Source organism: Sus scrofa, unplaced genomic scaffold (assembly GCF_000003025.6).
Source record: "Sus scrofa isolate TJ Tabasco breed Duroc unplaced genomic scaffold, Sscrofa11.1 Contig1206, whole genome shotgun sequence".
NCBI classification, from domain to species: domain Eukaryota; kingdom Metazoa; phylum Chordata; class Mammalia; order Artiodactyla; family Suidae; genus Sus; species Sus scrofa.
Genome location: NW_018084833.1, coordinates 647,556 through 658,670, shown reverse-complemented (window position 1 = coordinate 658,670; position 11,115 = coordinate 647,556). Strand labels below are relative to the sequence as shown.

Sequence of the window (11,115 nt, the reverse complement as noted above, 5' to 3'; positions counted from 1 at the left end):
AGCCCGCCGGGTGCGGGGGCCGCTCGGTTGCCAGGGGCTACCCTGGCCTCCCTCTGTAACTCAGTGCCCCCACCTGGCCTTCTGACCCTCTGGGCACCCCAACCCAACCTCCTGGCTGGCCGATGCTTCTGCAAGCTGAGGGTGAGGAGGGCTCAGCCTGAAGCCTCCTCCTTCCCACCCCCTTGCTCTATAGAGAAGCTGCTGCTTTTTCTGAATTCTGTTGTGTGCTTGGCCGCTGTCCCTCGCCCAGTGGGCTATCCTGCAGGTGTGGCCCGCAGCTGACCTGTCGTGTCTGGTCCTCCCTGGCCAGGGCTGGCCCTTCACTTGCTCTCTTCTCTAGGGTGGCAGGGGTGGCACTGTTGGGGTGGAGGTGGGGGCATGATCCATTACCACCTTGACGTGAGATCTGCCTGCCCGTCTGCCAGGTAGGGCCCAGAGGACCAGCTCGTCAGGGCCTGGCCCTGCTTCCCCCAGCACCTGCCCAAAGAGCCTGTGAAGTCACACAGCCATGTAGGCCAAGCTGCAGCCAACAGGCTCCCCGGGCCTTCAGGCCTTCACCCGTGAGGGCCGAGCCCAGCCCACAGCGGCAGTCCAGTGGCTGGACTCCTCATCCCAGGAGCCCTGCCCTCCTACTCAGGGCTCTGCCCAAGACTGCCTCCCTGCAGGGGCCTCACCTGCAGCTCGTGGGGTCTCCAGTCACTGCACCTATTCCTCCGAGGGTGCTCCTGTGCCACCCAAGCCCTGGGCCAGGCCCCCTCCTCCGTCTCCTCTGCGGGAGCTCCACTTCTTCCCAAAGGCCCTGCAAGAGCGGCTCCCCCGGTGTTGGTCTCATGCCTTGGTTGTCGCAGAGGAACCAAGGACAAGGGAACATGGGTGCCAGGCACCTGCAGCCTCCTCCGGGGCCCAACCAGCTGGGGCCCGAGCCTGGCACCCCGGGAATTGGAGCCGTGGGACTGCAGACCGTTGGCACTGGGCCCTGGGCTGACCAGCTCGGCCAGGGGGCAACCGAGACAGGGCTGTAGGAGCTCCGACCTTGGGAGTTTGGTCCAGGTTGGGGGGACCAGGAGCTCTGCTCACAGCGGTACCACCAGCAACCACTAGGGCTCTAAGCCAGGAGTGGGACCAGCAGAAAGGATGAAAAAATCTCCAGTTGTGCTGAGGAGGGAGGGCTTCCTGGAGGAGGCAGGGGAGGAATGGGCTTTCAAAGATGAGCTCAAGTTTGCCAGGCAGCAGGAAGGGAACTTCTGGCCGAGCAAACTTTGGAAGCCAAGGCACACGAGAAGGGAGAGGGTGTGGGGTTTGGTGTGGCCAAGCTTGGGAGAACCTGGGGCCGGGGGGTGGAAGGTGAACCGGAGGGGTGGAGAAGCTGCAGAGGCTGTGCGCTGGCTCCAGGGGCTTGCACCCTTGGCAACCGGGAGCCCGAGGAGAGTGCAGAGCAGGTGGTGCCCACTGTCCCTGTAGGAGCTTCTTGTACCGCAAGGGACAAGGAACGGCCTGGAACCAAGAGAGAGTCAGCCTGGACTTTAGCTTGAGGGCCTACCACCTTGGGTTAGCCAGGGGGGTACGTGTTCAAGGTGACCAGAGGACAGCCATCCTTTGTCATGCTGTCACTGCAAGGCCACCCCCTCCCCAATTTGAGGCACACTTAGATTTCGATCTCAGCTGTGAACTTGGTCAGGCTGGACAAGGAGGGAACCAAGTTCCAGAAAGAGAGAGGGCCACAGGGGCAGGGAGTTTCTAGGGTGGCAGGGCTCCATTTTCTCAAGCAAAAATATTCTCAACATCAAAAGAATGCCATGAGGTCAGCAACACGATTTTTCAAGGTTAAAATAAAATGCAGGAGTTCCCGTCATGGCGCAGCGGTTAACGAATCCGACTAGGAACCATGAGGTGGCGGGTTCGATCCCTGGCGTCGCTCAGTGGGCTAAGGATCTGGCATTGCCATGAACCATGGTGTAGGTCGCAGACGCGGCTCGGATCTGGCGTTGCTGTGGCTCTGGCGTAGGTTGGAGGCTACAGCTCCCATTCGACCCCCAGCCTGGGAATCTCCACATGCCGCGCGGGTCCTGGAAAAAACAGAAAAAAAAAAATCAAAAAAATCAAATAAAACGCACTTGGCTAAAATGTTCCTTCTGAAACCCACGAAGCAGGCCGACCCTGCAGGCGACGCCCCTCCCGCAGGCGTCCCCGAGCACCCCGCCCGCGGTTCTTCGGGGCCCAGGGGCCGCACCTGCCTGAGGCCGCAGGCGCCGCGTCGCTGGGCGGGGCCGCGCAGGGGGCGAGGCCACGCGGGGCGGGGCGGGGCTTCGTCCGGGGCCTGCGCGACGTCCGGGCGTCGGCTTCGCGCTGGGTCTTTGCCAGGCGCCGGCCGCGGCTCTGCTTCCCGGAACCTCTGCGCGGCGGCGGCGGCGTTTCCGGGGAGCCGGTTGGCGGGCGGACCTGGCTGTGCGGGGCGGAAGTGGGCAGCTGCGGTCCAAGCGGAGCCGCGCTGCGGGCGGGACCTGGCCGAGCTGGAGGGCGCCGGGGAGAGGAGCTCGGGCGGCCCCCGAGGCCCTGGCGAGCGGGCAGCTGCTGGGCCTGCGGCTACCGGATCGGCGCCCGGGGAGCGCGGAGGGGATGGGGCGCCGAGCCGGGTGGGGGCGGGGGCCTCGGCCATGTTCGCGGGGCTGCAGGACCTGGGCGTGGCCAACGGCGAGGACCTGAAGGAGACGCTGACCAACTGCACGGAGCCGCTTAAGGCCATCGAGCAGTTCCAGGTGGAGCCGGGTGGAGGGGCCGGGTGGAGAGGCCGGTGGCTTGGGTGTGTGAGTCCGGCGGGGGGGCGGGGTCCGTGGGAAGTGGGCGGGCTTCTCTCCCTGCAGGTAGCTGCGTCTCTTCCCCGGGAGGGAGGAACCGGGTGTCCTGAACTAGGACGACGTCGACTGCGATCTGAGCGGTTTCCAGCTTTTGCAGTTACAGCCCAGCCAGCGCAGCTGGGAACGTCCTTGCAGCTGCCTCCCTGTGTACTCAGCATAGGGGTGCCTGGCCAGATGTGGCTGTGGCTGAGGTTTCTCTTGCCGCCCGGGGTAAGCAAAATCGACCTCACCTTGGCCCTCCGCTTCCTTAGACAGAGAATGGCGTGCTGCTGCCCTCCCTGCAGTCGGCCTTGCCCTTCTTGGACCTGCATGGGACACCCCGGCTGGAGTTCCACCAGTCGGTGTTTGATGAGCTTCGGGACAAGCTGCTGGAGCGGGTGTCAGCCATCGCCTCCGAGGGGAAGGCTGAGGAGAGGTAGGTGGGCAGGTGCGATGTGCGGCCCCCTCCCAGCACTCACGGTCCGCATGTCCCCCGGGGTCCCGCCTGCGCACACCACCTGTCTAGGGTCAGGCAGGTAGGTAGTTGCTTCCGACTTCTTCTGTGCTGCCTCCCTCAGTCGTGCCCGTTTTTCCAGGTACAAGAAGCTGGAAGAGCTTCTGGAGAAGAGCTTTTCTCTGGTGAAGATGCCGTCTCTGCAGCCGGTGGTGATGTGCGTCATGAAACACTTGCCCAAGGTAAACCTGCGAGGCCAGCTGGGCCAGGCGTTGGCTGGCTCCTGGGAGGTTTCCCGAGCTGCCTGCTGGCGGCCGCACAGCTCCGGGCCTGTTTCCGTGCTGGCCTCTCCCTGAGCCACGCCGCCTGAAGCTGGGCACGTGCTTTGGGGCACGGAGCTCTTTCTGGGTAAAAACTGACTACACCTGCCAGGGCCTGGGGGACCAGTCCCAGGTGCCCCCCCGTGGGTTGGACTGGGCTGGATGTGATCTCTGTGGGGGGGGCTCTTGATTTGTCTTGAGAGACCCCTGGGGCCCAGGGGTTGCTCACAGGTGGCCCGTGGGGTCGTGTAGGTGCCTGAGAAGAAGCTGAAGCTGGTGATGGCTGACAAGGAGTTGTACCGGGCCTGTGCCGTGGAGGTGAAGCGGCAGATCTGGCAGGACAACCAGGCGCTCTTCGGCGACGAGGTCTCCCCGCTGCTGAAACAGTACATCGTGGAGAAGGAGAACGCGCTCTTCAGCCCCGAGCTCTCCGTCCTGCACAACTTTTTCAGTCCTTCCCCCAAGACGAGGCGCCAGGGTGAGGTGAGGCGGGGCAGGGCTGTGCGGGGCGGGCACGTCCAGGGCCACCCTGGCCAGTCCCGTTCCCACTCCCGTGAGCGCTGGCTTGTCCGCTCCAGGGCAGTGGGCCTGGCGCGGCTGGATCGCAGCGCTGTGCTTGGCGTGGGTCTTCTGGGTCTTTGACCTGCCTCCACTCGGCAGCTCGGCAGGCCTTTGCGTTAAGCTCTCGTGTCTTCTTTCAGCCGTGGGGATTTTCCTCTTTTTATGTTGGTTATTCCTTGTCTCAACACATGCTTCTGGGTGGCGACTGGCTGCCTCGGAGGTCAGGGCACTGCCTGGGTCCTCAAGCTCTGGCGCGGGGCGGTTCCATGCAGCAGACGTTGCTGTCAGTCGTCCGGAGCTCCAGGGCTGGCTCCAGGGCTGGCTGACGGCTGTGGAGGCGTGCGGCCGTGGGGCGAGGCGGGCTGGGACGGCCAGGGTGGCCTCTGGAGGTGAGGAGGAGCTGGCTCCGGGCGTGAGCAGAGCCGAGGAGGGAGCAAAGGCCAGGGTGTCTGGGGTGACAGGCGGCCCTGTGTGCTCCCTGGAGCACGCTGGGGAGGCAGGGTGAGGTTGGGGGCGTTGGAGGCCTTTCCTGGTGAGGTGGGGTCCAGGGGCTGGCCAAGCGTCAGGGTGACCCCTCACCCCAAGAGGCCAAATGTTGGCCGAGCAGCGTTGGCTGCTGCCTTCGCGGGCGGCCTCCCCACCTGGGTGTGTGTGTGCGGTGAGGCAGCTGTCGCCTAACCTCTCCTGGACGTCGGGCCAGTGCTCACAGCACCGCTTCCTGGCCAGGCCGCTGAGCGTGCCTCTGAGCGCTGCCCTCGTTCCCTGGCATTTGTCCTGGGGGACGCGTGGTCCTGCTCCTCCTTCACTCTCCCCTCCAGCCAGGGGCCCCTGGGGGCTGGGGCCTTCCTGCCGCCCCTAAGTGCAAGGGCAGAGCGAGCGGCCGCTGACAGGTTACCCAGGGCCCTCGGGTGGGTCGGCTGCAGGGGCCACAGTTCTGTGCCCCGCCTGCCCGCGGCCCGAGCGTCGCCCCCTCCTGGTGGCGGTGGGCAGGCCTGGCTGCGCAAGGCCGTGCACGTTCCTGTTCCACGTTAGAGGTGCTGGGGCTGGGTGCCGAGACTTTGGGTCGTGCTCTGGGTCTGCTCGGCTTGCCCGGGTCCCTGAGGCCAGCTGCAGGGGCCTGGCCGGGGCCCTGAGGTAGGGGGCTGTCCCCGCGGGTGTCTGCTCCTGCTGCGTGTCCCCCAGCTTGCACTGTGCATCCTCACGGCCTGTCAGCCCCAGGGGAGCGCCTCCTGTTGGCTGCTGCCCCCTAGGGGCAGGTGCGGAGGTGGGGCCCCAGCGGGGCGGCTCCGGGTGCTGGTCTCCGCGCACCGGCAGCTCTAGCGGAGTCAGGTCCCGGGCCGATGGCCTCTCCGAGAAGCAGCAGGGCCAGATGTGGGGTTCGCCTCCCTAAAACCCGAAAACGCCGCCACGCAGCACGAGCTAATGTTGCGTGAGGGGGCCTCAGCCCCCAGTGGGTGGCGGCCGGGCGGCTGGCCTGGTGACGCGCCGGGGTGTCACCGGCAGGTGGTGCAGAAGCTGACCCGCATGGTGGGGCGCAACGTGAAGCTGTACGACATGGTGCTGCAGTTCCTGCGCACACTCTTCCTGCGCACCCGCAACGTGCACTACTGCACGCTGCGCGCCGAGCTGCTCATGTCCCTGCATGACCTCGACGTCGGCGACATCTGCTCCGTGGACCCCTGCCACAAGGTGGGTGCCCCCCTCCCCTCGGGGACAGTGGTCCTGGTGCCGTGTCCCACCTGGGTGCCCGGCCCGCAGCCGGCTGCTCTGCGTTGACCCCCCACCCCCGGCCACCTCCGCGCCCCCCTGTGCTCCCCTGGGGCAGCCCCGCCCTCTTGTGTCCCCCCAGAGCTCTGGGGCCTGCCCACCGGCCAGCTCCATGCTCCCGGGCCAGCGCTTTCTGTTTCAGACGTTGTCGCCTCCCAGAGCCTGTGCAGTGTCACACTCAGACTGCACTGCCCCCTTCTCCTGCTGGTCGGGGACCCTGGAGAGGCCCTTAAAGAACAAAACACAAATTTTGCTTTTTCCCTGCACCACCTGACCCGGGATGACGTGGGTCTGTTTCCTCTGTGCTGTCCTGTGGCTTGGCACCAGGCCGGGCCTCAGCGGTACCAGTGGGCACCTCAAGGCTCAGGCAGTGTCACTGCCGCCTGGAGGGTGCGGTCTCTGGCCGGGTCCTGACCCCTTTGTCCCCGCAGTTCACCTGGTGCCTGGACGCTTGCATCCGAGAGCGGTTTGTGGACGGCAAGAGGGCCCGGGAGCTGCAGGGGTTTCTTGACGGAGTAAAGAAAGGGCAGGAGCAAGTCTTGGGGTGAGTGTTGGCTGTGTGTGGCACTCCAGCCCCGCAGGGTCCTCTGTCCACGGGTGTCCAGCCCCACATGTCCTTAGGCAGGAGCGGTGTTTAGTTCAGGGTGTTTTTAGCACTGCCTGGCACCTGTGCCCGTGACTGAGAGAATCAGCTGCTGGGGACGAGGCCATCCCGGGCTTGGGCGAGCTGGGTGCCAGGCTGGGGCTCTGGCATGTGCACGGTGTGGAGCCGGCCTGTGAGCGGAGGGGTGGTGGGTGGCTGGGCCCCGGGGACCTGCTGTGCCTAGAGTGGGATCTGGTTCCTGGGTGGGCTTCTCTTCCCTGGAATTGTCTCTGGGGGAATCTGCCCAAGTCTTTGGAATCTGGGTCAGATTCTCCGTCACAGTGGGACCTTGACTTAAAACAACTGGTGGCTTTGTAGTTTGCTGACTTGGCTCAGGCGGGTTACAAACGTCAAGCTTTCTGAAGGCAGTCTGGGGTAGGGGCTTGGTCCACGTGGCGGGCCAGCAGCGTCTCTTTCGAGTGCTGTGGCGTGTCCTCACAGGGACCTGTCCATGATCCTGTGCGACCCTTTCGCCATCAACACCCTGTCACTGAGCACCGTCAGGCACCTGCAGGAGCTGGTCGGCCAGGAGATGCTGCCCAGGGTGAGCAGGCCCGACTGGCCACGGGCCGCCTCCTGGTGGACGTGGGGGTGTGGACCCCAGGCTGCAAGAGCACTCAGCCCCGCCAGGCGCAGGGCGTGTGCCGCCTGAGGGCGGCCAAGGGTCCCGCGCAGCGAGGGGCGCCGCTGGCCAGTGAAGCCCAGCGTTTCCCTGCAGGAGAGCCCGGACCTCCTCCTGCTGCTCAGGCTGCTGGCGCTGGGCCAGGGGGCCTGGGACATGATCGACAGCCAGGTGTTCAAGGAGCCCAAGATGGTAACGCGGAGGAAGGTCGGGGAGGGGGAGGAGGGGGGCGCGCGGGGCGCGGGGCCAGCCCCATGGCCCCGGCTGGGAGGAAGCGCGGAGGGAGGGGGGTGGCGGGGCTGGCGCGGGACAGCTGTTGGGCCCCCGCCCCAGGAGGTGGAGCTGGTCACCCGGTTCCTGCCCACGCTCATGTCCTTCGTGGTGGACGACCACACCTTCAACGTGGACCAGAAGCTCCCGGCGGAGGAGAAGGCCCCCGTCACGTACCCGAGCACGCTGCCGGAGAGCTTCACTAAGTACGGGCAGCAGCGGAGGCCGGGGGCGGGGCTGGGGCGGGGCCGGGGGCGGGGCGGAGGCCGCGGGCTCCTCCCGGGCTGATGGGGCTCGGGCGCAGGTTCCTGCAGGAGCAGCGCATGGCCTGCGAGGTGGGGCTGTACTACGTGCTGCACATCACCAAGCAGAGGAACAAGAACGCGCTCCTGCGCCTGCTGCCGGGGCTCGGTGAGTCTTGCGGGCGCCCTGGCCCCGCCGCCCGCCTCCCTTGGTGGTTATTTTGGCCCAGCAGCGGAGCCCAGCCGTGGCCTCTCACGAAGCCTCCCCCGTGTTCCTAACCGGGGAGGGCGGGGAGCCCTGCCGGTCCTCAGAGCCCCCCCCAAGCCTCCAGCGGCCTGGGGGAGGGGCTCCCAGCCAGGACTGAGTGGGCCTCGGGGGACCTGCTGGGAGGAGGGGCTCTGGGAGCAGCCAGCCTCCCCCCACGGCAGGTCCGGGGGCCTCTGCTGGCTCAGGTCCTGTCGGGGTGCTGCCGCCTCTTTGCGAAGCTCATGCGGGGCAGCGCTCGCTAAACGTGCATCTGGGTCGTTGGCCTCACGTCGGGGCCCTGTTTCCCGACTCTTCTGTGTGGAGGAAGCTGCCTGCTGCGGGTGTTCCGTTCGGCCGGCCACCACCCGACTGAGCACTCCACCGACCCGTTTCTCCGGGCTGAAGGCAGGGCTGGCCCCTGGAGCCGGACTCTGGCGAGACTCCCTTTCTCGTCCCCTCCAGCTCCTCCAGCTCCTCAGAGCCGCATCCTTGGCTCCAGGCCCGTCATGTTCACCCCTCCAACCTCTCCCGTTTGGGGTCTCTGGCTCCCACTCTGGCCTCTCTGTCTGAGGGCCCTGTGATGCCATGGGCCCCCCCGGAGCGAGCGGGGCCATCTCCCATCCGGGGGCAGGGGCTTCCTACGCGGGTAGCGTGTTCCCTGGCCCCGGGATCAGCACGTGGGGATCACCCGGGGGCTGTGGTTTGTCTGCGTGTCTGCCTGCCTCGGGGGGCTTCCAGGAGCACGTTTGGAGGGAACTGAGGGTTTCCTCGTTTTCACACCTTTGTGTCTTTCTTGTCTGACTGTGTCTGTGGGACCCCCAGTGGCTCGGGTGCCCCTCTGCAGCCGCCTCCTGCTTTGGCGTTGCTAGCAGGTCCTTACTAGTAAGGGTGGATGTGGATTTTTAAAATTTTCTTCATTTTTAAACTTTCTTGTGGGAATGTTCGATGAACTTGGAAGAGGGCCGGATGGGAAGCCCAGCACGCAGCGCCACCTCCATGGGGGTCCGCGTGCGGCCGCCATCCCCTTGGTGTCTGGACAGAAGCCCACACCCAGCTCTGGGCAGCCTGGCAGGCATCCCGGCAGAAGACAGACAGTCTCAACAGCCGCGCGTGATCCGTCGGGGTCGAGGTCCCCACAGAACTGGCTGCGTTTCCCTACTTGTCCCCCACGTCTTCGTGCACGTGGTCTGTAAGATCAGGGGTCACACAAGGCCCCCTTCGCCTCGCCTTTCCTGGCTGCCCCTGAGGTCTCGCAGTCTGTAGGGCCGCGTGGGCTTTGCTGGGGGAATCGGGGCATTTGTTCTATGGAGACTGCTGGCGCGTCCCTTGCTGTCGTGACCACACACCTGCCTGAATGTCCTGGAGACTGGCCACTGGCCGTGAGGTCCGCCAAGACTGCAGTCAGCTGCAGGGCAAGAGCGCACCCTGGTGCAAGGAGGGGCGCCCCGTCTCTCGCTGAAGTAGGGGCTGCGTGGCTCGGGTTGTCACGAAGTGTGTCGGCGGCTGTGGCAGCTGCTGTGCCTGGAAGCACAGGCCCAGGGGTCCTGTCACCGGTGATGAGTGTAATCTGTTGGTGGTTACTCTGGCCGTCTCTTCCTGAGTTTTGCTGGCCGTGGCTCCAAACAGAGAAGGCCCGTTTTCTGTCCGCTCTCCGCTAGGACGCTGCCGACGGTGACCTGGTGGACTCACTGGGCCGCCCCACGGTGGTTTGGCTTCTTCTCTAGTGGCAGGTCTGCTGAGGTTTCCCTCTGCCGGAGCTACGGCGTCCAGTCTCTTGGCCGCTGGTTGGAGCCAGGCGTGGCAGGCTCTTGTCCCCTCCCTGTGCGCTGCAGCATAGACCTGCCCCCCTGGCCGCTGCCCCCATCTGTCTCCCTGTCCAGGCCCAGGTTCTGGCTCTCAGGAGAATTGGGCCCCCAGTTCACAGGTCCCGGGTGGGCGATGGGTGGTGGGGGAGCTGGGGACGCCTGCTGTGCTTGCAGTGGAGACCTTCGGTGACCTGGCATTCAGCGACATCTTCCTGCACCTGCTCACGGGGAACCTGGCGCTGCTGGCGGATGAGTTCGCTCTGGAGGATTTCTGCAGCAGCCTCTTCGACGGCTTCCTCCTCACCGCCTCCCCAAGGTACCCGTCCTCTCGGTCCATACCCACAGCAGCCGGGCCGGAGGGCTCGGGGCACCGGGTGCAGCTGGGGGCAGGGCGGCCCTGCAGCCACCTGCCACCGGCTGTGGCCTCTTCCAGGAAGGAGAACGTGCAGCGGCACGTGCTGCGGCTCCTCATCCACCTGCACCAGCGCGTGGCCCCGTCCAAGCTGGAGGCCCTGCAGAAGGCACTGGAGCCCACTGGCCAGGTGGGCACCCTTCCCCGCTGGCACCCCCAGGGGGCTGCCTGGGCCGGCCCACCCCTCTGGATGTGTGCTCCCAGTGTACATGCTCCAAGCTGCCCTGGTCCGGCCCCAGAGCCACGTGCTTCTCCCCAACAGAGTGGAGAGGCGGTGAAGGAGCTTTATTCCCAGCTCGGTGAGAAGCTGGAGCAGCTGGACCACCGAAAGCCAAGTCCGGCCCAGGCTGCGGAGACCCCGGCCCTGGAGCTGCCCCTCCCGGCCGTGCCTGCCCCGGCTGTGCTCTGAGGCTCCGCCTGGGGCTGCTCGGCCAGAGGAGACCCCCTTACCTGCGAGAGCCAGGAGCCCGACTTTCCTGGATGGGCCTGGGGGTGGGCTGAGCAGGGCCCCCCTGCCCACCCCTTGGCCTCGCCTGAACTCAGACCTGGGAGGTGTGTGCCTCTCGTGGGAAGGGGTTTGCAAGCCCTCGCCAGCTCGGGATCTGTGCTCCCAGGCCCAGGACAGCTGCTGGCTCCCGCCTTGCGTTGTGGGTTTGTAGTGCTGCTGGGCAGGCAGGCAGTGTCTTGGGGAAAAAGTCACCTGTTTTCCGAGGCCCGAGGGGAATTAGGTGGCTGGTGGGTTGGCGCGACATCACCGGGTTTGCTCTCCGAGGGCGTCCTCCCATGTGGATGCTCCCCAGTAGCCTGCCTGGGGGTCAGGGCCTGGCCCTTCCTGCTGCCTTGGTTTACCCTCAGGTGACGTGCTCCCGGTTCAGCCAGGCGGGTGGCTCATGGTGACACTTTTACTCATGTAAATAAAAGGCGTTTTGGTAAATCCA

General features: G+C 65.9%; 1 protein-coding gene across 1 annotated transcript; it reads left to right on the top strand.

The window, feature by feature from the left end:
- The first annotated feature begins 2,426 nt into the window (after nucleotides 1–2,426).
- On the top strand, nucleotides 2,427–11,115 carry NELFB (negative elongation factor complex member B). Its single transcript, NM_001310162.1, has 13 exons — nucleotides 2,427–2,756; nucleotides 3,107–3,270; nucleotides 3,431–3,530; nucleotides 3,861–4,091; nucleotides 5,673–5,858; nucleotides 6,368–6,480; nucleotides 7,021–7,123; nucleotides 7,298–7,393; nucleotides 7,535–7,677; nucleotides 7,776–7,882; nucleotides 9,940–10,081; nucleotides 10,199–10,307; nucleotides 10,440–11,115. The coding sequence occupies exons 1-13, from the start codon at nucleotides 2,502–2,504 to the stop codon at nucleotides 10,584–10,586; spliced, it is 1,896 nt and encodes a 631-aa protein (NP_001297091.1). The 5' UTR covers nucleotides 2,427–2,501; the 3' UTR covers nucleotides 10,587–11,115.